The sequence below is a fragment of the Nerophis lumbriciformis genome, linkage group LG13 (genome assembly GCF_033978685.3).
Source record: "Nerophis lumbriciformis linkage group LG13, RoL_Nlum_v2.1, whole genome shotgun sequence".
NCBI classification, from domain to species: Eukaryota; Metazoa; Chordata; class Actinopteri; order Syngnathiformes; family Syngnathidae; genus Nerophis; species Nerophis lumbriciformis.
This window is the reverse complement of record NC_084560.2, coordinates 46,795,421-46,811,458: the sequence shown is the minus strand read 5'-3', so window position 1 is coordinate 46,811,458 and position 16,038 is coordinate 46,795,421. Positions and strand designations below refer to the sequence as shown.

The 16,038-nt window shown below is 45.5% G+C and overlaps 2 protein-coding genes across 2 annotated transcripts in view; one reads left to right on the top strand and one right to left on the bottom strand.

Annotated features, from left to right (window-relative positions):
* Positions 1-340: 340 nt before the first annotated feature.
* On the bottom strand, positions 341-1,293 carry kctd12.1 (potassium channel tetramerisation domain containing 12.1). The gene has a single exon (XM_061970714.2). The coding sequence runs from the start codon at positions 1,246-1,248 to the stop codon at positions 400-402; it is 849 nt and encodes a 282-aa protein (XP_061826698.1). The 5' UTR covers positions 1,249-1,293; the 3' UTR covers positions 341-399.
* The window catches only part of acod1 (aconitate decarboxylase 1), a 22,697-nt gene continuing 7,649 nt past the window's right edge, over positions 991-16,038 (top strand). Inside the window, exon 1 of the mRNA XM_072914375.1 lies at positions 991-1,343. The gene's annotated coding sequence lies outside the window, so the exon portion shown is untranslated. The remainder of the gene's footprint in view (positions 1,344-16,038) is intronic.

Here is a 16,038-nt window from a genome sequence, read left to right as displayed (position 1 = left end):
GGCCCCATGAAAAGAATCTTTACAGGGCCCCCAACACAGTGTCATTATTTTTTCTGTATTATAATTTCATCATCATTAGGGGCCTCTCTGGGCCCCCCTCCATCATGGGCCCCTAGAAGCCGTCTCCTTTACCCCCCCTTTTCGGCGCCCCTGTCACAATTATAGCCCTACCCATGTGTCCATTCTTTAAAAGGGTCCATTAGCAAAAGCAATAAGAAATGGTATCTACAGTTATTTGTGGTTTTTATCGGATGATGATTTTGAGATAGAACGGCAGTTATAAAAGTTAAAAACATCATAGTGGTCTATGACCATGCATTTGAATCTATTTGTGGAGGTTACTGTAATAATCACTGTAAGGAACATAGGTTACAAAGGGTCTTATTTACACCCCAAAGTCTACTGTTCTCGACAGAAGACATATTCGGTGTAACTTGTCCATATTTTGTCCTCGCCGGGGTCATTGCTGGTGTAGGCGCAGGTGCCCGTGGAGCTGCAGGCCACCATGTGGAAGCCCACCTCGGTGAGCTTGTCGAAGGCCTGCTCCAGGAAGTTGTACTTGAGGTAGTAGCGGGACGTGTACCTCTCCGGCGGACGGTCCGGGTCCCTGCTCTCGTTCAGCGTGTCTCCGAACACCTCCTTGGCCAGGGAGGTCTTCCCGCACACGGTGATGCGCGCCACCCGCCGGAATTTGGCGTCGGTCTGGATGTCCCGGCCGATGGTGTAGGAGCCCCGGTAGCCTATGGTGATGTACCCCGACTTCCTGGAGTCCAGAGACGGCGAGCGCATGGCGGCCGCCGCGCGTAAAGCCACCTCCGCGCCCCCGGCTGCGGCGCACGGCGGTCCGCCCTGCGGCGCGCCGTCCTCGGCGTCGCTTTGGCCGACCTCCTCGCTGTCCTCGCTCACATGCGGGCTGAGCCGCTTGGCCAGCTCCCGCAGCTGGAAGAAGTCCGCCTCCCTCCGCAGCCGACTCCGCTCCGGGAAGTAGTCCGGCAGCACCAAGGTGAGGTCGCGGAGGTAGTCGAGGACGTAGCGGAACAAGAAGCCGTCTCGGTCCAGGAAGAAGCGACCCTTGGTGTCCCTCGCCAGCTCCTTGGGGGTCTTGCGGCTGAACATGTGCCACAGCAGCGAGTCCGGCACGGCGATGAGAGTTTGGAGCCTGGTGACGTACACTTGACCCCCGACGTTAAGCTCGATGATGTCCGGGAAGTGGGAGTCGTCGCGTTTGGACACGTCGGCCAGCGCCATATCGTCTTCTCGTGTTCTGTCTCGCTGCGAGAATCACTGCTGAGTCCCCCCGTGGCAGCTCCACTTATGAGGCGTGGGCTCTGGCGGGATGACACGTACGTACGGGGGGGAGTGCAGTTAACCATTAAACTACTCTGTTAGCTTCTAACGAGGCGCAGTAAACGCATCATTAAGAAGGCAGGGTGCAAAACAAACAAAGATGTCTGCGTGCGCTAATTATTGACAAAATAGGCAAGTTCAAATAAACACTTGGGCAAGTTAGACTTGGTAATAGCGACACCTATCGGAACTGTGGCAGAACTGCAGGTCACTACATTGGGTACAGCTGCCCATCCTTTTGATTGATATACAGGTAAAAGCCAGTAAATTAGAATATTTTGAAAAACTTGATTTATTTCAGTAATTGCATTCAAAAGGTGTAACTTGTACATTATATTTATTCATTGCACACAGACTGATGCATTCAAATGTTTATTTCATTTCATTTTGATGATTTGAAGTGGCAACAAATGAAAATCCAAAATTCCGTGTGTCACAAAATTAGAATATTACTTAAGGCTAATACAAAAAAGGGATTTTTAGAAATGTTGGCCAACTGAAAAGTATGAAAATGAAAAATATGAGCATGTACAATACTCAATACTTGGTTGGAGCTCCTTTTGCCTCAATTACTGCGTTAATGCGGCGTGGCATGGAGTCGATGAGTTTCTGGCACTGCTCAGGTGTTATGAGAGCCCAGGTTGCTCTGATAGTGGCCTTCAACTCTTCTGCGTTTTTGGGTCTGGCATTCTGCATCTTCCTTTTCACAATACCCCACAGATTTTCTATGGGGCTAAGGTCAGGGGAGTTGGCGGGCCAATTTAGAACAGAAATACCATGGTCCGTAAACCAGGCACGGGTAGATTTTGCGCTGTGTGCAGGCGCCAAGTCCTGTTGGAACTTGAAATCTCCATCTCCATAGAGCAGGTCAGCAGCAGGAAGCATGAAGTGCTCTAAAACTTGCTGGTAGACGGCTGCGTTGACCCTGGATCTCAGGAAACAGAGTGGACCGACACCAGCAGATGACATGGCAACCCAAACCATCACTGATGGTGGAAACTTTACACTAGACTTCAGGCAACGTGGATCCTGTGCCTCTCCTGTCTTCCTCCAGACTCTGGGACCTCGATTTCCAAAGGAAATGCAAAATTTGCTTTCGTCAGAAAACATGACTTTGGACCACTCAGCGGCAGTCCAGCTGGTGTCGGTCCACTCTGTTTCCTGAGATCCAGGGTCAACGCAGCCGTCTACCAGAAAGTTTTAGAGCACTTCATGCTTCCTGCTGCTGACCTGCTCTATGGAGATGGAGATTTCAAGTTCCAACAGGACTTGGCGCCTGCACACAGCGCAAAATCTACCCGTGCCTGGTTTACGGACCATGGTATTTCTGTTCTAAATTGGCCCGCCAACTCCCCTGACCTTAGCCCCATAGAAAATCTGTGGGGTATTGTGAAAAGGAAGATGCAGAATGCCAGACCCAAAAACGCAGAAGAGTTGAAGGCCACTATCAGAGCAACCTGGGCTCTCATAACACCTGAGCAGTGCCAGAAACTCATCGACTCCATGCCACGCCGCATTAACGCAGTAATTGAGGCAAAAGGAGCTCCAACCAAGTATTGAGTATTGTACATGCTCATATTCTTCATTTTCATACTTTTCAGTTGGCCAACATTTCTAAAAATCCCTTTTTTGTATTAGCCTTAAGTAATATTCTAATTTTGTGACACACGAAATTTTGGATTTTCATTTGTTGCCACTTCAAATCATCAAAATTAAATGAAATAAACATTTGAATGCATCAGTCTGTGTGCAATGAATAAATATAATGTACAAGTTACACCTTTTGAATGCAATTACTGAAATAAATCAAGTTTTTCAAAATATTCTAATTTACTGGCTTTTACCTGTATTGATTGTTTGATTGAAACTTGCCCTAACCAATCTGGCGTCCTAGGCAAGATTTTAGGTGGCGCCCCCCCACATCGGCAGTGAAGTGTATATACTCACAAGAAACCGAATAGCTTTCTCTTTGACCTTTTTTTTTTTTACTTACAACTATACCTAATATATAAAGGGGTGGAAAAGTGACTATTACCTGCAGGGCAAACATTAGCTAACCAGAAGGCAATAACAATGTAAACAAAAAACACCTGCTTAAAAGATCTAATATAAATGTCCCTGAGGAATGTAAGGTGGGAGTACTGTAATTACCTAACGTTACATGATTTTTTTCAATAACAATTTAGCCCCCTCCGCAATATTAACCCGACGTTAAAACAGAACTAGCTATTTATTGATTAGCAATTGCCGAATCATGTAACATTAGCTTAATGCTAAAAAGCCAGGTTACTATCACATTCTGTAACAGACAAATAATTTCATGTAGGCTAATGTTACCTACCTGCTACTTCTGTCTTTTCTCGTTTCTCCTCCTCTTCTTTTCTCTTTTTTCTTCCCTGGGCACCTGACAGTTTTGGCCGTTTTGACATCTTGTGTTGATTTTTTTGATGTGGTGACGTCCAAAAAGAGTCATGATACTAAATAGGCTTTACTTTGCATTTTAATTAACGTGGGATTATTTTTTGTATTTAGAAATAATAGTACCAACTTTTTTTTTTTTTTTTTTTTCTCCAACATTTGTGGTACTGGCGTGGCGCCCCCTGATGGACGGCGCCCTTAGCATTTGCCTATACGGCCTATGCCACGGGCCGGCCCTGGAAACTTGTATTAGTAGATTGCACAGTACAGTACATATTCCGTACAATTGACCACTAAATGGTAACACCCCAATAAGTTTTTCAACTCGGGGTCCACGTTAATCATACTTGCCAACCCTCCCGAATTTTCCGGGAGACTCATGAAATTCAGCGCCTCTCCCGAAAACCTCCCGGGACAAATATTCTCCCAAAAATCTCCCGATTTTCAGCCGGGGCTGGAGGCCACGCCCCCTCCAGCTCCATGCGGACCTGAGTGAGGACAGCCTTTTTTTCACTACGGGAGGACAACAGGGTGACAAGAATTAAATCATCCAGACTAGAGATACATTGTATTATTATGTTTATCTTACCTAAAAATAAATAGATATTTATTAATTAAAAAAAACAAAAAAACTAAATACATTTTTACTATATTTTCCTAAAAACATCAAAATTAATTGTATTTTTATTTTTATTTTTTCTGACTCCTTATTACATCCAGCCATAGAATTTTACATTAAAATAAACATATTTGAAATAATTAATTTTAAATTATCATAATAATTCATTTAAAATGGCCATTTTTAATTATTAAAATAATTGCTTGTTTATCAACAACTTTAGCATTTTATTCATTACATTTTGAAGCTCTCAGAAGCCAAGTTATGTTATATTCCTTAATATTTATTTATGCAAGTTTGAAGTATCAATTATCCAAACACAGTTTTGTTTGCATATTTTCAGGATGTAAATATCTCTCTCTCTCTCTCTCTATATATATATATATATATATATATATATATATATATATATATATATATATATATATATATATATATATATATATATATATGTATGTTTGAAATACTTGACTTGGTGAATTCTAGCTGTCAATATACTCCTCCCCTCTTAACCACGCCCCCAACCACGCCCCTCCCCACCCCCGACCACGCCCCCAGCCCCCCACCTCCCGAAATCGGAGGTCTCAAGGTTGGCAAGTATGACGTTAATCAATTCATGGTAATAACAATGTTTGGAGAGGAAGTGACGCCAGAATGACCGCGCCCCACACAGGAAGTGACGTCAGCCAGCTTCATAATAAAGCAGTTTCGTAACTCGGAGCTAACCACTGGAAATATGGCGGCGAGTCATCCAGACATGCCCGTGTTTCTCCTTCCGTCTGTACAGACACTTGTGGAAATCACACATGAATACCTTAAGAGAAAGTGATTGCAGCTATTTGGGATACAACACTTCTCAGACGGCAAGAGAACTTTCCAATGTCCAGGTCAGGTGGGATTCTACCAAATGACAATGATGCCGTGTGTGCACAGCTGCACTATTAGCCAAAAAAAAATCAAGTTTGTGAGTTTGAACATCAAATATGTTGTCTTTGTAGCATATTCAACTGAATATGGGTTGAAAATGATTTGCAAATCATTGTATTCCGTTTATATTTACATCTAACACAATTTCCCAACTCATATGGAAACAGCTCCTAGGATCATTGGGACACGCAAACTCCTCTACCACGTTAAGGTGGCAGCTCAGAGAGGAGTTGGTTGACAAGACTCTGCAGCATCGCGTGGACATCGGGGGCGGTACCTCTGGATTGGCAGACCGGGGTGGTGGTTCCTCTCTTTAAGACGGGGAACCGGAGGGTGTGTTCTAACTATCGTGGGATCACACTCCTCAGCCTTCCCGGTAAGGTCTATTCGGGTGTACTGGAGAGGAGGCTACGCCGGATAGTCGAACCTCGGATTCAGGAGGAGCAGTGTGGTTTTCGTCCTGGTCATGGAACTGTGGACCAGCTCTATACTCTGGGCAGGGTCCTTGAGGGTACATGGGAGTTTGCCCAACCAGTCTACATGTGTTTTGTGGACTTGGAGAAGGCATTCGACCGTGTCCCTCGGGAAGTCCTGTGGGGAGTGCTCGGGGAGTATGGGGTATCGGACTGTCTGATTGTGGCAGTCCGCTCCCTGTATGCTCAGTGCCAGAGCTTGGTCCGCATTGCCGGCAGTAAGTCGGACACGTTTCCAGTGAGGGTTGGACTCCGCCAAGGCTGCCCTTTGTCACCGATTCTGTTCATAACTTTTATGGACAGAATTTCTAGGCGCAGTCAAGGCGTTGAGGGGATCTGGTTTGGTGGCTGCAGGATTAGGTCTCTGCTTTTTGCAGATGATGTGGTCCTGATGGCTTCATCTGGCCAGGATCTTCAGCTCTCGCTGGATCGGTTCGCAGCCGAGTGTGAAGCGACTGGGATGAGAATCAGCACCTCCAAGTCCGAGTCCATGGTTCTCGCCCGGAAAAGGGTGGAGTGCCATCTCCGGGTTGGGGAGGAGATCTTGCCCCAAGTGGAGGAGTTCAAGTACCTCGGTGTCTTGTTCACGAGTGAGGGAAGAGTGGATCGTGAGATCGACAGGCGGATCCTTGCGGCGTCTTCAGTAATGCGGACGCTGTATCGATCCGTTGTGGTGAAGAAGGAGCTGAGCCGGAAGGCAAAGCTCTCAATTTACCGGTCGATCTACGTTCCCATCCTCACCTATGGTCATGAGCTTTGGGTTATGACCGAAAGGACAAGATCACGGGTACAAGCGGCCGAAATGAGTTTCCTCCGCCGGGTGGCGGGGCTCTCCCTTAGAGATAGGGTGAGAAGCTCTGCCATCCGGGGGGAGCTCAAAGTAAAGCCGCTGCTCCTCCACATCGAGAGGAGCCAGATGAGGTGGTTCGGGCATCTGGTCAGGATGCCACCCGAGCGCCTCCCTAGGGAGGTGTTTAGGGCACGTCCGACCGGTAGGAGGCCGCGGGGAAGACCCAGGACACGTTGGGAAGACTATGTCTCCCGGCTGGCCTGGGAACGCCTCGGGGTCCCACGGGAAGAGCTGGACGAAGTGGCTGGGGAGAGGGAAGTCTGGGCTTCCCTGCTTAGGCTGCTGCCCCCGCGACCCGAGCTCGGATAAGCGGAAGAAGATGGATGGATGGATGGATGGATGGCATATGGAAACAGGATTTGTATATGGATGAGGTAGATCCCTTCGACTTGGTCAATTGAAAAGTAGCTGGCCTGCAGAAAAGGTGTGGCCACCCCTGGTTTACAGCATAACCTTGCCAAGGCCAGTGCAGAAGGAGGTGAATTGTAGATAAGGGTGGTTTTGGTTAGGGCGAGCAGACTCATTCCAGTAGCTTTGTCTGCTCTAGTTGTCTGTTCTGGCTCACAAATTGACCATCAATTCTCCTTGCCTCGCTCTCCAAGATGTTACCCAGTTTACAATTTAGTTCAAAATCACTACTGACTGAGTGCCCAAAGCTCTGCCCATCCTATCAATCACTTGTAGCATCTTCCGACTTTGTCAATACACCAGGGCAACACTTACTTCAGTCAGCAGTCTTGTTGCTATGATTCTGAAGAGGTAGATATCTTCAACCGTACTTGCCAACCCTCCCGGATTTTCCGGGAGACTCCCGAAATTCAGCGCCTCTCCCGAAAACCTCCCGGGACAAATTTTCTCCCGAAAATCTCCCGAAATTCAGGCGGAGCTGGAGGCCACGCCCCCTCCAGCTCCATGCGGACCTGAGTGACGTGTTGACCGCCTGTTCTCACGTCCGCTTTCCCACAATATAAACAGCTAATGATCGAGGGCGAGTTCTTGGTTTCTTATGTAGGTTTATTGTTAGGCAGTTTCATTAACGTCCTCCCAGCGCGGTAACAACACACAACAACAGCAGTCAAGTTTTCGTCCCCCGTAAAGCAGTTCGTCTGCCGTAAACAGCAATGTTGTGACACTTTTAAACAGGACAATACTGCCATCTACTGTACATGCATATGTGACCCACCCATAATGTGTCACATTTTTGTGTTGATTTATTTATTTTATTTTGTGGTTTGAATTCGTTTTTGGAGCTGTCATTACAGATTTATCAGTATTCACATTGGTCAGTAGGGGGCAGTAGGGCGTTTCTTCCCAATTGAATGCTATCACCTGCAGACCTGAAGTGTCTTGTCATTCTGATGAGCGTGACCAGTCTGTGAACAATTGAAACGTCCTGTGTGCTTTTTCCTCCTGTATAACAGGTTAGTTTTGGTGAATCAACTCACTGAATAATATCCATGTGATCTTTATAAGTTTAAGTACACATTCTGATGGTGGAGCCTAACTCTAAAGTGTTTGTGAGTTGTAGTTTGTATTTGTGAATGAATCCAGTGCACAGCTGCAGTAATCAATACCAAAAGGCGACGTGAGTGCGCAATGTTTATATAGGAACTTCTGATCCTAATTCAGACTCCCAAATTAGAGCTCCCGTTTTCTTATTGATTTTATAATGTATATTTGTATAATGTGTGTGTTCTGAAATAGTGACAGAGAATAGAACAGGGATGGACAATTCAACCCTTAACTCAACAATGAGTAGATGAGTGTTATGTGTGTGTATACATGTAAATAAATGAACACTGAAATTCAAGTATTTATTTTATTTATTTATATATATATATATATGTATACATATATATATATGTAATAAAATATATATATATATATATATATATATATATATATATATATATATATGTATATATATATATATATATATATGGACTTGGAGAAGGCATTCGACCGCGTCCCTCGGGAAGTCCTGTGGGGAGTGCTCAGAGAGTATGGGGTATCGGACTGTCTGATTGTGGCAGTCCGCTCCCTGTATGATCAGTGTCAGAGCTTGGTCCGCATTGCCGGTAGTAAGTCAGACACATTTCCAGTGAGGGTTGGACTCCGCCAAGGCTGCCCTTTGTCACCCATTCTGTTCATAACTTTTATGGACAGAATTTCTAGGCGCAGTCAAGGCGTTGAGGGGATCTGGTTTGGTGGCTGCAGGATTAGGTCTCTGCTTTTTGCAGATGATGTGGTCCTGATGGCTTCATCTGGCCAGGACCTTAAGCTCTCACTGGATCGGTTCGCAGCTGAGTGTGAAGCGACTGGGATGAGAATCAGCACTTCCAAATCCGAGTCCATGGTTCTCGCCCGGAAAAGGGTGGAGTGCCATCTCCGGGTTGGGGAAGAGATCTTGCCCCAAGTGGAGGAGTTCAAGTACCTCGGAGTCTTGTTCACGAGTGAGGGAAGAGTGAATCGTGAGATCGACAGGCGGATCGGTGCGGCGTCTTCAGTAATGCGGACGCTGTATCGGTCCGTTGTGGTGAAGAAGGAGCTGAGCCGGAAGGCAAAGCTCTCAATTTACCGGTCGACCTACGTTCCCATCCTCACCTATGGTCATGAGCTTTGGGTTATGACCGAAAGGACAAGATCACGGGTACAAGCGGCCCAAATGAGTTTCCTCCGCCGGGTGGCGGGGCTCTCCCTTAGAGATAGGGTGAGAAGCTCTGCCATCCGGGAGGAGCTCAAAGTAAAGCCGCTGCTCCTCCACATCGAGAGGAGCCAGATGAGGTGGTTCGGGCATCTGGTCAGGATGCCACCCGAACGCCTCCCTAGGGAGGTGTTTAGGGCACGTCCGACCGGTAGGAGGCCACGGGGAAGACCCAGGACACGTTGGGAAGACTATGTCTCCCGGCTGGCCTGGGAACGCCTCGGGGTCCCACAGGAAGAGCTGGACGAAGTGGCTGGGGAGAGGGAAGTCTGGGCTTCCCTGCTTAGGCTGCTGCCCCCACGACCCGACCTCGGATAAGCGGAAGAAGATGGATGGATGGATGGATATATATAGCTAGAATTCACTGAAAGTCAAGTATTTCTTATATATATCTATATCTTAACCACGCCCCCAACCCATCCCCCCGCCCCACCCCCCCACCTCCCGGAATCGGAGGTCTCAAGGTTGGCAAGTATGTCTTCAACGTCCTCGGTTCCAATAATCGCCAGGCACACGAGTCCATCGTGTATCCAGCAACAAACGTTCCAGTCAGGACAGGCATGTTCTCCCAAACCAGAGCTTCTCGTCAAGAAAATCTTATCAATTTCGTTGAGAGGCCTGCTGACCAATTCCATTGTTTAGGTTTTGGAGAGCAGTGCAAAAAGTGGCTCCAGGAAAGTTAAGACATGACAAACAAGCAAAAGCAGGAGAGATAAGGTAGAGGGAAGGAAAGTGTTTGCCTTCGCTGAGAGCCAGAAAGAAACATCCCTGCTGTGACACGACAATAAGGACATTAATTAGACTTTGTTGCTCCATTCTCATTTTCGGACATGTTGGAGCCAACAATTGCAAAAGAGGAAGCATGAATCCGAGCATGTCCATGTTTATGGAGTATTTTATTCAAATAAACTTACTATAGCAGTGAGTCTCAAACTGTGCTACTTGCTACGCCAAATAATTACTTGATTAAATATTTAAACGCAGTGTTATTCTTCAAACGGTGTGTAATGTTACAGTGGGCAAAAATAGTAAATATTATTGTTAAATAAAACCTCTGCCTTGTTAGGGCCCGCATGGCCCATTGCATAAGGACTCCCAAAGGGAGTCCTTATGCAATGGGACATAAGGACCTATTGAATTTCTAAGGTTTTATTATTCTTTTTTCTTCCGCCGCCACAAAAAACTGTAATTTGACCCACTTAACATGCTTCAAAACTCACCATATTTGACGCACACATCAGGACCTGCGAAAATTGGCTTTTTTTTTTTTTTAAACGAACCACAAAACTCAAAATTGCGCTCTAGCGCCCCCTAGGGAAAAAAAAAAACTAGACTGCCTGTAACTCTCACTAGGAAGGTCGCAGAGACATGAAACAAAAACCTCTATGTAGGTCTGACTTACACCTACCTTTCATAATTGTACATCCTCGGGCAAAAATCAACAGGAAGTTGGCAATTCCCCCTTCAAGACAAAAAAGTACTAAAAACAGTCACTTTTGCCTCTTTGAGCTGTAATTTGACCCCCTTAACACGCTTCAAAACTCACCAAACTGTACGCACACATCAGGACTGGCAAAAATTGTGATCCAATAAAAAAAAAACCTAACCCCAAATTTAAAAATTGCGCTCTGGAGCAATTTTTGAATAAAACGGAGAAAAAACTGCTCCTTGGAAGAAAAAAATGACAAAACTGCCTGTAACTCCCACTGCGAAGGTCGGAGAGACATGAAACAAAAACCTCTCCGTAGGTCTCACTTAGACCTATATTTCATAAATTGACAACCCCCAGCAAAAATCTACAGGAAGTTTGCTATTCCCCCTTCAACACAACATTTTTGTAAAAACCGGTCACCTTTCTTCAAACATTATCTCCTCTGAGCGCGTTTGTCGTTTCGGCTTCAAACTAACACAGGAGAGAGATTGAACCCTTCTGATTAAAAGTTATTGAAAGAGTTTTGATACCGGCTCCGGTTTTGATTTTATGACCCTTCAAAGAGCCGCTGCGCTGATGCTGCTGCTCTGCTGTTTTTTCAAGAAGGCTGCTTAAAAGCAGGATGCACCAACGTGCCCACACAATGCAGACAAGGTAGGTACACTAAACAAAAGTATTGGGACAATTCCGACTAAAAGTAGACAAAAGTATTGGGACAATTATGACGAAAACTGAACAAAAGTATTGGGACACTTACACTTGGAAAAAATATTGGGACACTTAGGAATACCACTGAACAAAAGTATTGGGTTACTTAGGATGAAAACTGGACAAAAGTATTGGGACACTTACACTGGACAAAAGTATTGGGACACTTATGGCAACTACTTGACAAAAGTATTGGAAAATTTAGGACCAAAACTGGAAATAAGTATTGGGACACTTAGGACTAAAACTGGACAAAAGTTTTGGGACACTTAGGACTAAAACTGGACAAAATTATTGGGACACTTAGGAATACAACTGGACAAAAGTATTGGGACACCTACACTGGACAAAAGTATTGGGACACTTAGGACTACAACTTGACAAAAGTATTGGAAAATTTAGGACCAAAACTGGAAATAAGTATTGGGACACTTAGGACTAACACCTGCCAAATATGCGGGCCCGACCAATGCTGCTTGCAGCTTTAATTTTTAATGAATTTGTATGCCTACTGGACAACCGTATTTTAATGTTGGTCATTGTGGTAGTAAATGTTTTCTGGGGTGGTTCTTGGTGAAAATAAAATTTGAAGAAAAAAACTGGACTATAGTATTCCACTGAGATCCAATGTCATTTTTTTAAATGTGGGCTACTTTATTAATTTTAGATGCATTCATTCTTGCTTTTTTTAAATGTGCTTTTTAACATTGAATTTGTTAAGTAGTATAAAGTTGCAAGTCATTTTCATGTCTTGCTTTTATTCAGTATTTCCCATGCATGTTTAAACTTCCCCCAATGGTGTCACATTTTTGGTCAGGCTCTTTTTTTTTCTTTTGAGGCTAGTGTCGTTTCCTCCTAAATTTCCCACATGAAGACATGCGGTCATCTATTTCCAAATGTCCAGCAACTCCAAAGACAACTCAATTGCGAAACCAGACTGTCAGAAAAAGTGTGAAGTCGCTCCACTAATGTCTATTTAAGGTCTAAAATACAACAGGGAAATAAAAACATGTAATCTGTGTTGTTTGTATGTTGACTTATTGACCCCATGACATTAGGTGCACCTGCCATATGTTTACAATCTTGTATCAACAGACTTTCAGTACGTGCTGAAGACACGTAGATAAGATCTGCTTCTTTCTACCGTATTTTCCGCACCATAAGGCGCCCTGGGTTATAAGCCGCGCCTTCAATGAACGGCATATTTCAAAACTTTGTCCACCTATAAGCCGCCCCGTGTTGTAAGCCGCATCTAACTGCGCTAAAGGAATGTCAAAAAAACAGTCAGATAGGTCAGTCAAACTTTAATAATATATTAAAAACCAGCGTGATGTGGGCGCGCATGGAGTCGTATATCAACATGGACGGAGCTGCGTGAAAAAAGCCACCCGGCCTCTTCGCGTAAACTTAAACTTCCCTTAACCACTCGCTCATCTTTTCTTCATCCATCCATCCCTTCGAGTTAGCTTTTATGATGACGCCGGCTGGAAAGGTCTCTTTTGGCAAGGTCTTCCTTTTGAATATCACCATGGGTGGAAGTTTCTGGCCATTAGCATGGCAAGCTAGAACCACAGTGAAGGATGACTTCTCATTCCCTGTGGTGCGAATATTCACCGTACGTGCTCCCGTTGTATCCACAGTGCGGTTCACAGGAATATCAGTTGCTGTGAAATAGTAATCCGTGTGCGGATGGAGAGATTGCGTCTTTTCATGAACCGGATCCCTGTTGCTTAGTAGGAGCCATTTTGTGGTCTTTACAGATGTAAACACACAAAGGAAATGAAACGTACGGTAATATCCGCGTGCTTTTTCTTCTTCTACGCGGGCGGGTGGTTGCGTACAGTAGAAGAAGAAGCGCTTCCTGTTCTATGGGGGCGGGTGCTTACCTTGGCGGTTGCTTGCGTAGAAGAAGAAGCACTTCCTGTTCTACCGGGGAAAAAGATGGCGGCTGTTTACCGAAGTTGCGAGACCGAAACTTTATGAAAATGAATCTTAATATTAATCCATATATAAAGCGCACCGGGTTATAAGGCGCACTGTCAGCTTTTGAGAAAAATTGTGGTTTTTAGGTGCGCCTTATAGTGCGGAAAATACGGTACTCCTTTTCGAGCATGTTGAATTATGCAGTTGATGTTTAAAATAAACAAATCAATGACTGTCAGAAAAATTGCATGTAAATTATCAAAAAAAAATTCCGTTCTCTGAGTTCCCAATGAACAGACAAGAGGCTGTCTTTGTTGCACCAAGCAAAGGCTTGGAAAATTCCATTGTGTACGATGGGAGGAGACGGGTGGGGGGTTATCTATTGTCATCGAAGACCTGCCCAGGCTGAAGCCAGGACCAGCCCAAGCCCGAGGCATCTTTTTCTTTTGTGTTAAAGGGGACCATTATCAGCAGACCTATGTAAGCGTCAATATATACCTTGATGTTGCAGAAAAAAGACCATATATTTTTTTAACCGATTTCCGAACTCTAAATGGTGACGTCACATCGGGAAGCAATCCGCCATTTTCTCACTTTCGTCGGTGTGTTGTCGGAGGGTGTAACAACACGAACAGGGACGGATTCAAGTTGCACCAGTGGCCCAAAGATGCCAAAGTGGCAAGAAATTGGACGAAATGTGTTCAAAATACGAGGCTGTGGGGAAAGCCGACGAAATGGTCAGTCGTTTGTTCCGCACACTTTACCGACGAAAGCTATGCTACGACAGAGATGGCAAGAATGTGTGGATATCCTGCGACACTCAAAGCAGATGCTGACATCAACTCCAAAACTGGACAGATCAGCTTTCAGGAAAAGAGAGCGGATGAGGGTATGTCTACAGAATATATTAATTGATGAAAATTGGGCTGTCTGCACTCTCAAAGTGCATGTTGTTGCCAAATGTATTTCATATGCTGTAAACCTAGTTCATAGTTGTTAGTTTCCTTTAATGCCAAACAAACACATACCAATCGTTGGTTAGAAGGCGATCGCCGAATTCGTCCTCGCTTTCTCCCGTGTCGCTTGGCTGTCGTGTCGTTTTCGTCGGTTTCGCTTGCGTACGGTTCAAACCGATATGGCTCAATAGCTTCAGTTTCTTCTTCAATTTGGTTTTCGCTACCTGCCTCCACACTACAACCATCCGTTTCAATACATGCGTAATCTGTTGAATCGCTTAAGCCGCTGAAATCCGAGTCTGAATCCGAGCTAATGTCGCTATAGCTTGCTGTTCTTTCCACCATGTTTGTTTGTGTTGGTTTCACTATGTGATGTCACAGGAAAATGGACGGGTGTATATAACGATGGTTAAAATCAGGCACTTTGAAGCTTTTTTTAGGGATATTGCGTGATGGGTAAAATTTTGAAAAAACTTCGAAAAATAAAATAAGTCACTGGGAACTGATTTTTAATGGTTTTAACCCTTCTGAAATTGTGATAATGTTCCCCTTTAATGTGACCGAAAACAATGACTGTTTACATACTCTCCATTCCTTTGGAAGCAGATGCTGTGTAAACAGGGAGTGTCCAAATAAAGCAAGAGACGTAAACCTTTTTCGTCAGAGCGTGCTAAGACACTGTGAGAGGTTACAGGTCGACGGCGTCTCTCCTCAATTGAGTCCAAATTTTATTCTGTCTCTGTTTGATTCTTTGCCTCTTGTCTTGTTTAATTGATGTCATCAGTGTTTGAACCTCCATCCATCCATCCATCCATCTTCTTCCGCTTATCCGAGGTCGGGTCGCGGGGGCAGCAGCCTAAGCAGGGAAGCCCAGACTTCCCTCTCCCCAGCCACTTCATCCAGCTCTTCCTGTGGGATCCCGAGGCGTTCCCAGGCCAGCCGGGAGACATAGTCTTCCCAACGTGTCCTGGGTCTTCCCCGCGGCCTCCTACCGGTCGGACGTGCCCTAAACACCTCCCTAGGGAGGCGTTCGGGTGGCATCCTGACCAGATGCCCGAACCACCTCATCTGGCTCCTCTCCATGTGGAGGAGCAGCGGCTTTACTTTGAGCTCCTCCCGGATGGCAGAGCTTCTCACCCTATCTCTAAGGGAGAGCCCCGCCACCCGGCGGAGGAAACTCATTTCGGCCGCTTGTACCCGTGATCTTGTCCTTTCGGTCATAACCCAAAGCTCATGACCATAGGTGAGGATGGGAACGTAGATCGACCGGTAAATTGAGAGCTTTGCCTTCCGGCTCAGCTCCTTCTTCACCACAACGGATCGATACAGCGTCCGCATTACTGAAGACGCCGCACCGATCCGCCTGTCGATCTCACGATCCACTCTTCCCTCACTCGTGAACAAGACTCCGAGGTACTTGAACTCCTCCACTTGGGGCAAGATCTCCTCCCCAACCCGGAGATGGCACTCCACCCTTTTCCGGGCAAGAACCATGGACTCGGACTTGGAGGTGCTGATTCTCATCCCAGTCGCTTCACACTCAGCTGCGAACCGATCCAGTGAGAGCTGAAGATCCTGGCCAGATGAAGCCATCAGGACCACATCATCCGCAAAAAGCAGAGACCTAATCCTTCAGTCACCAAACCAGATACCCTCAACGCCTTGACTGCGCCTAGAAATT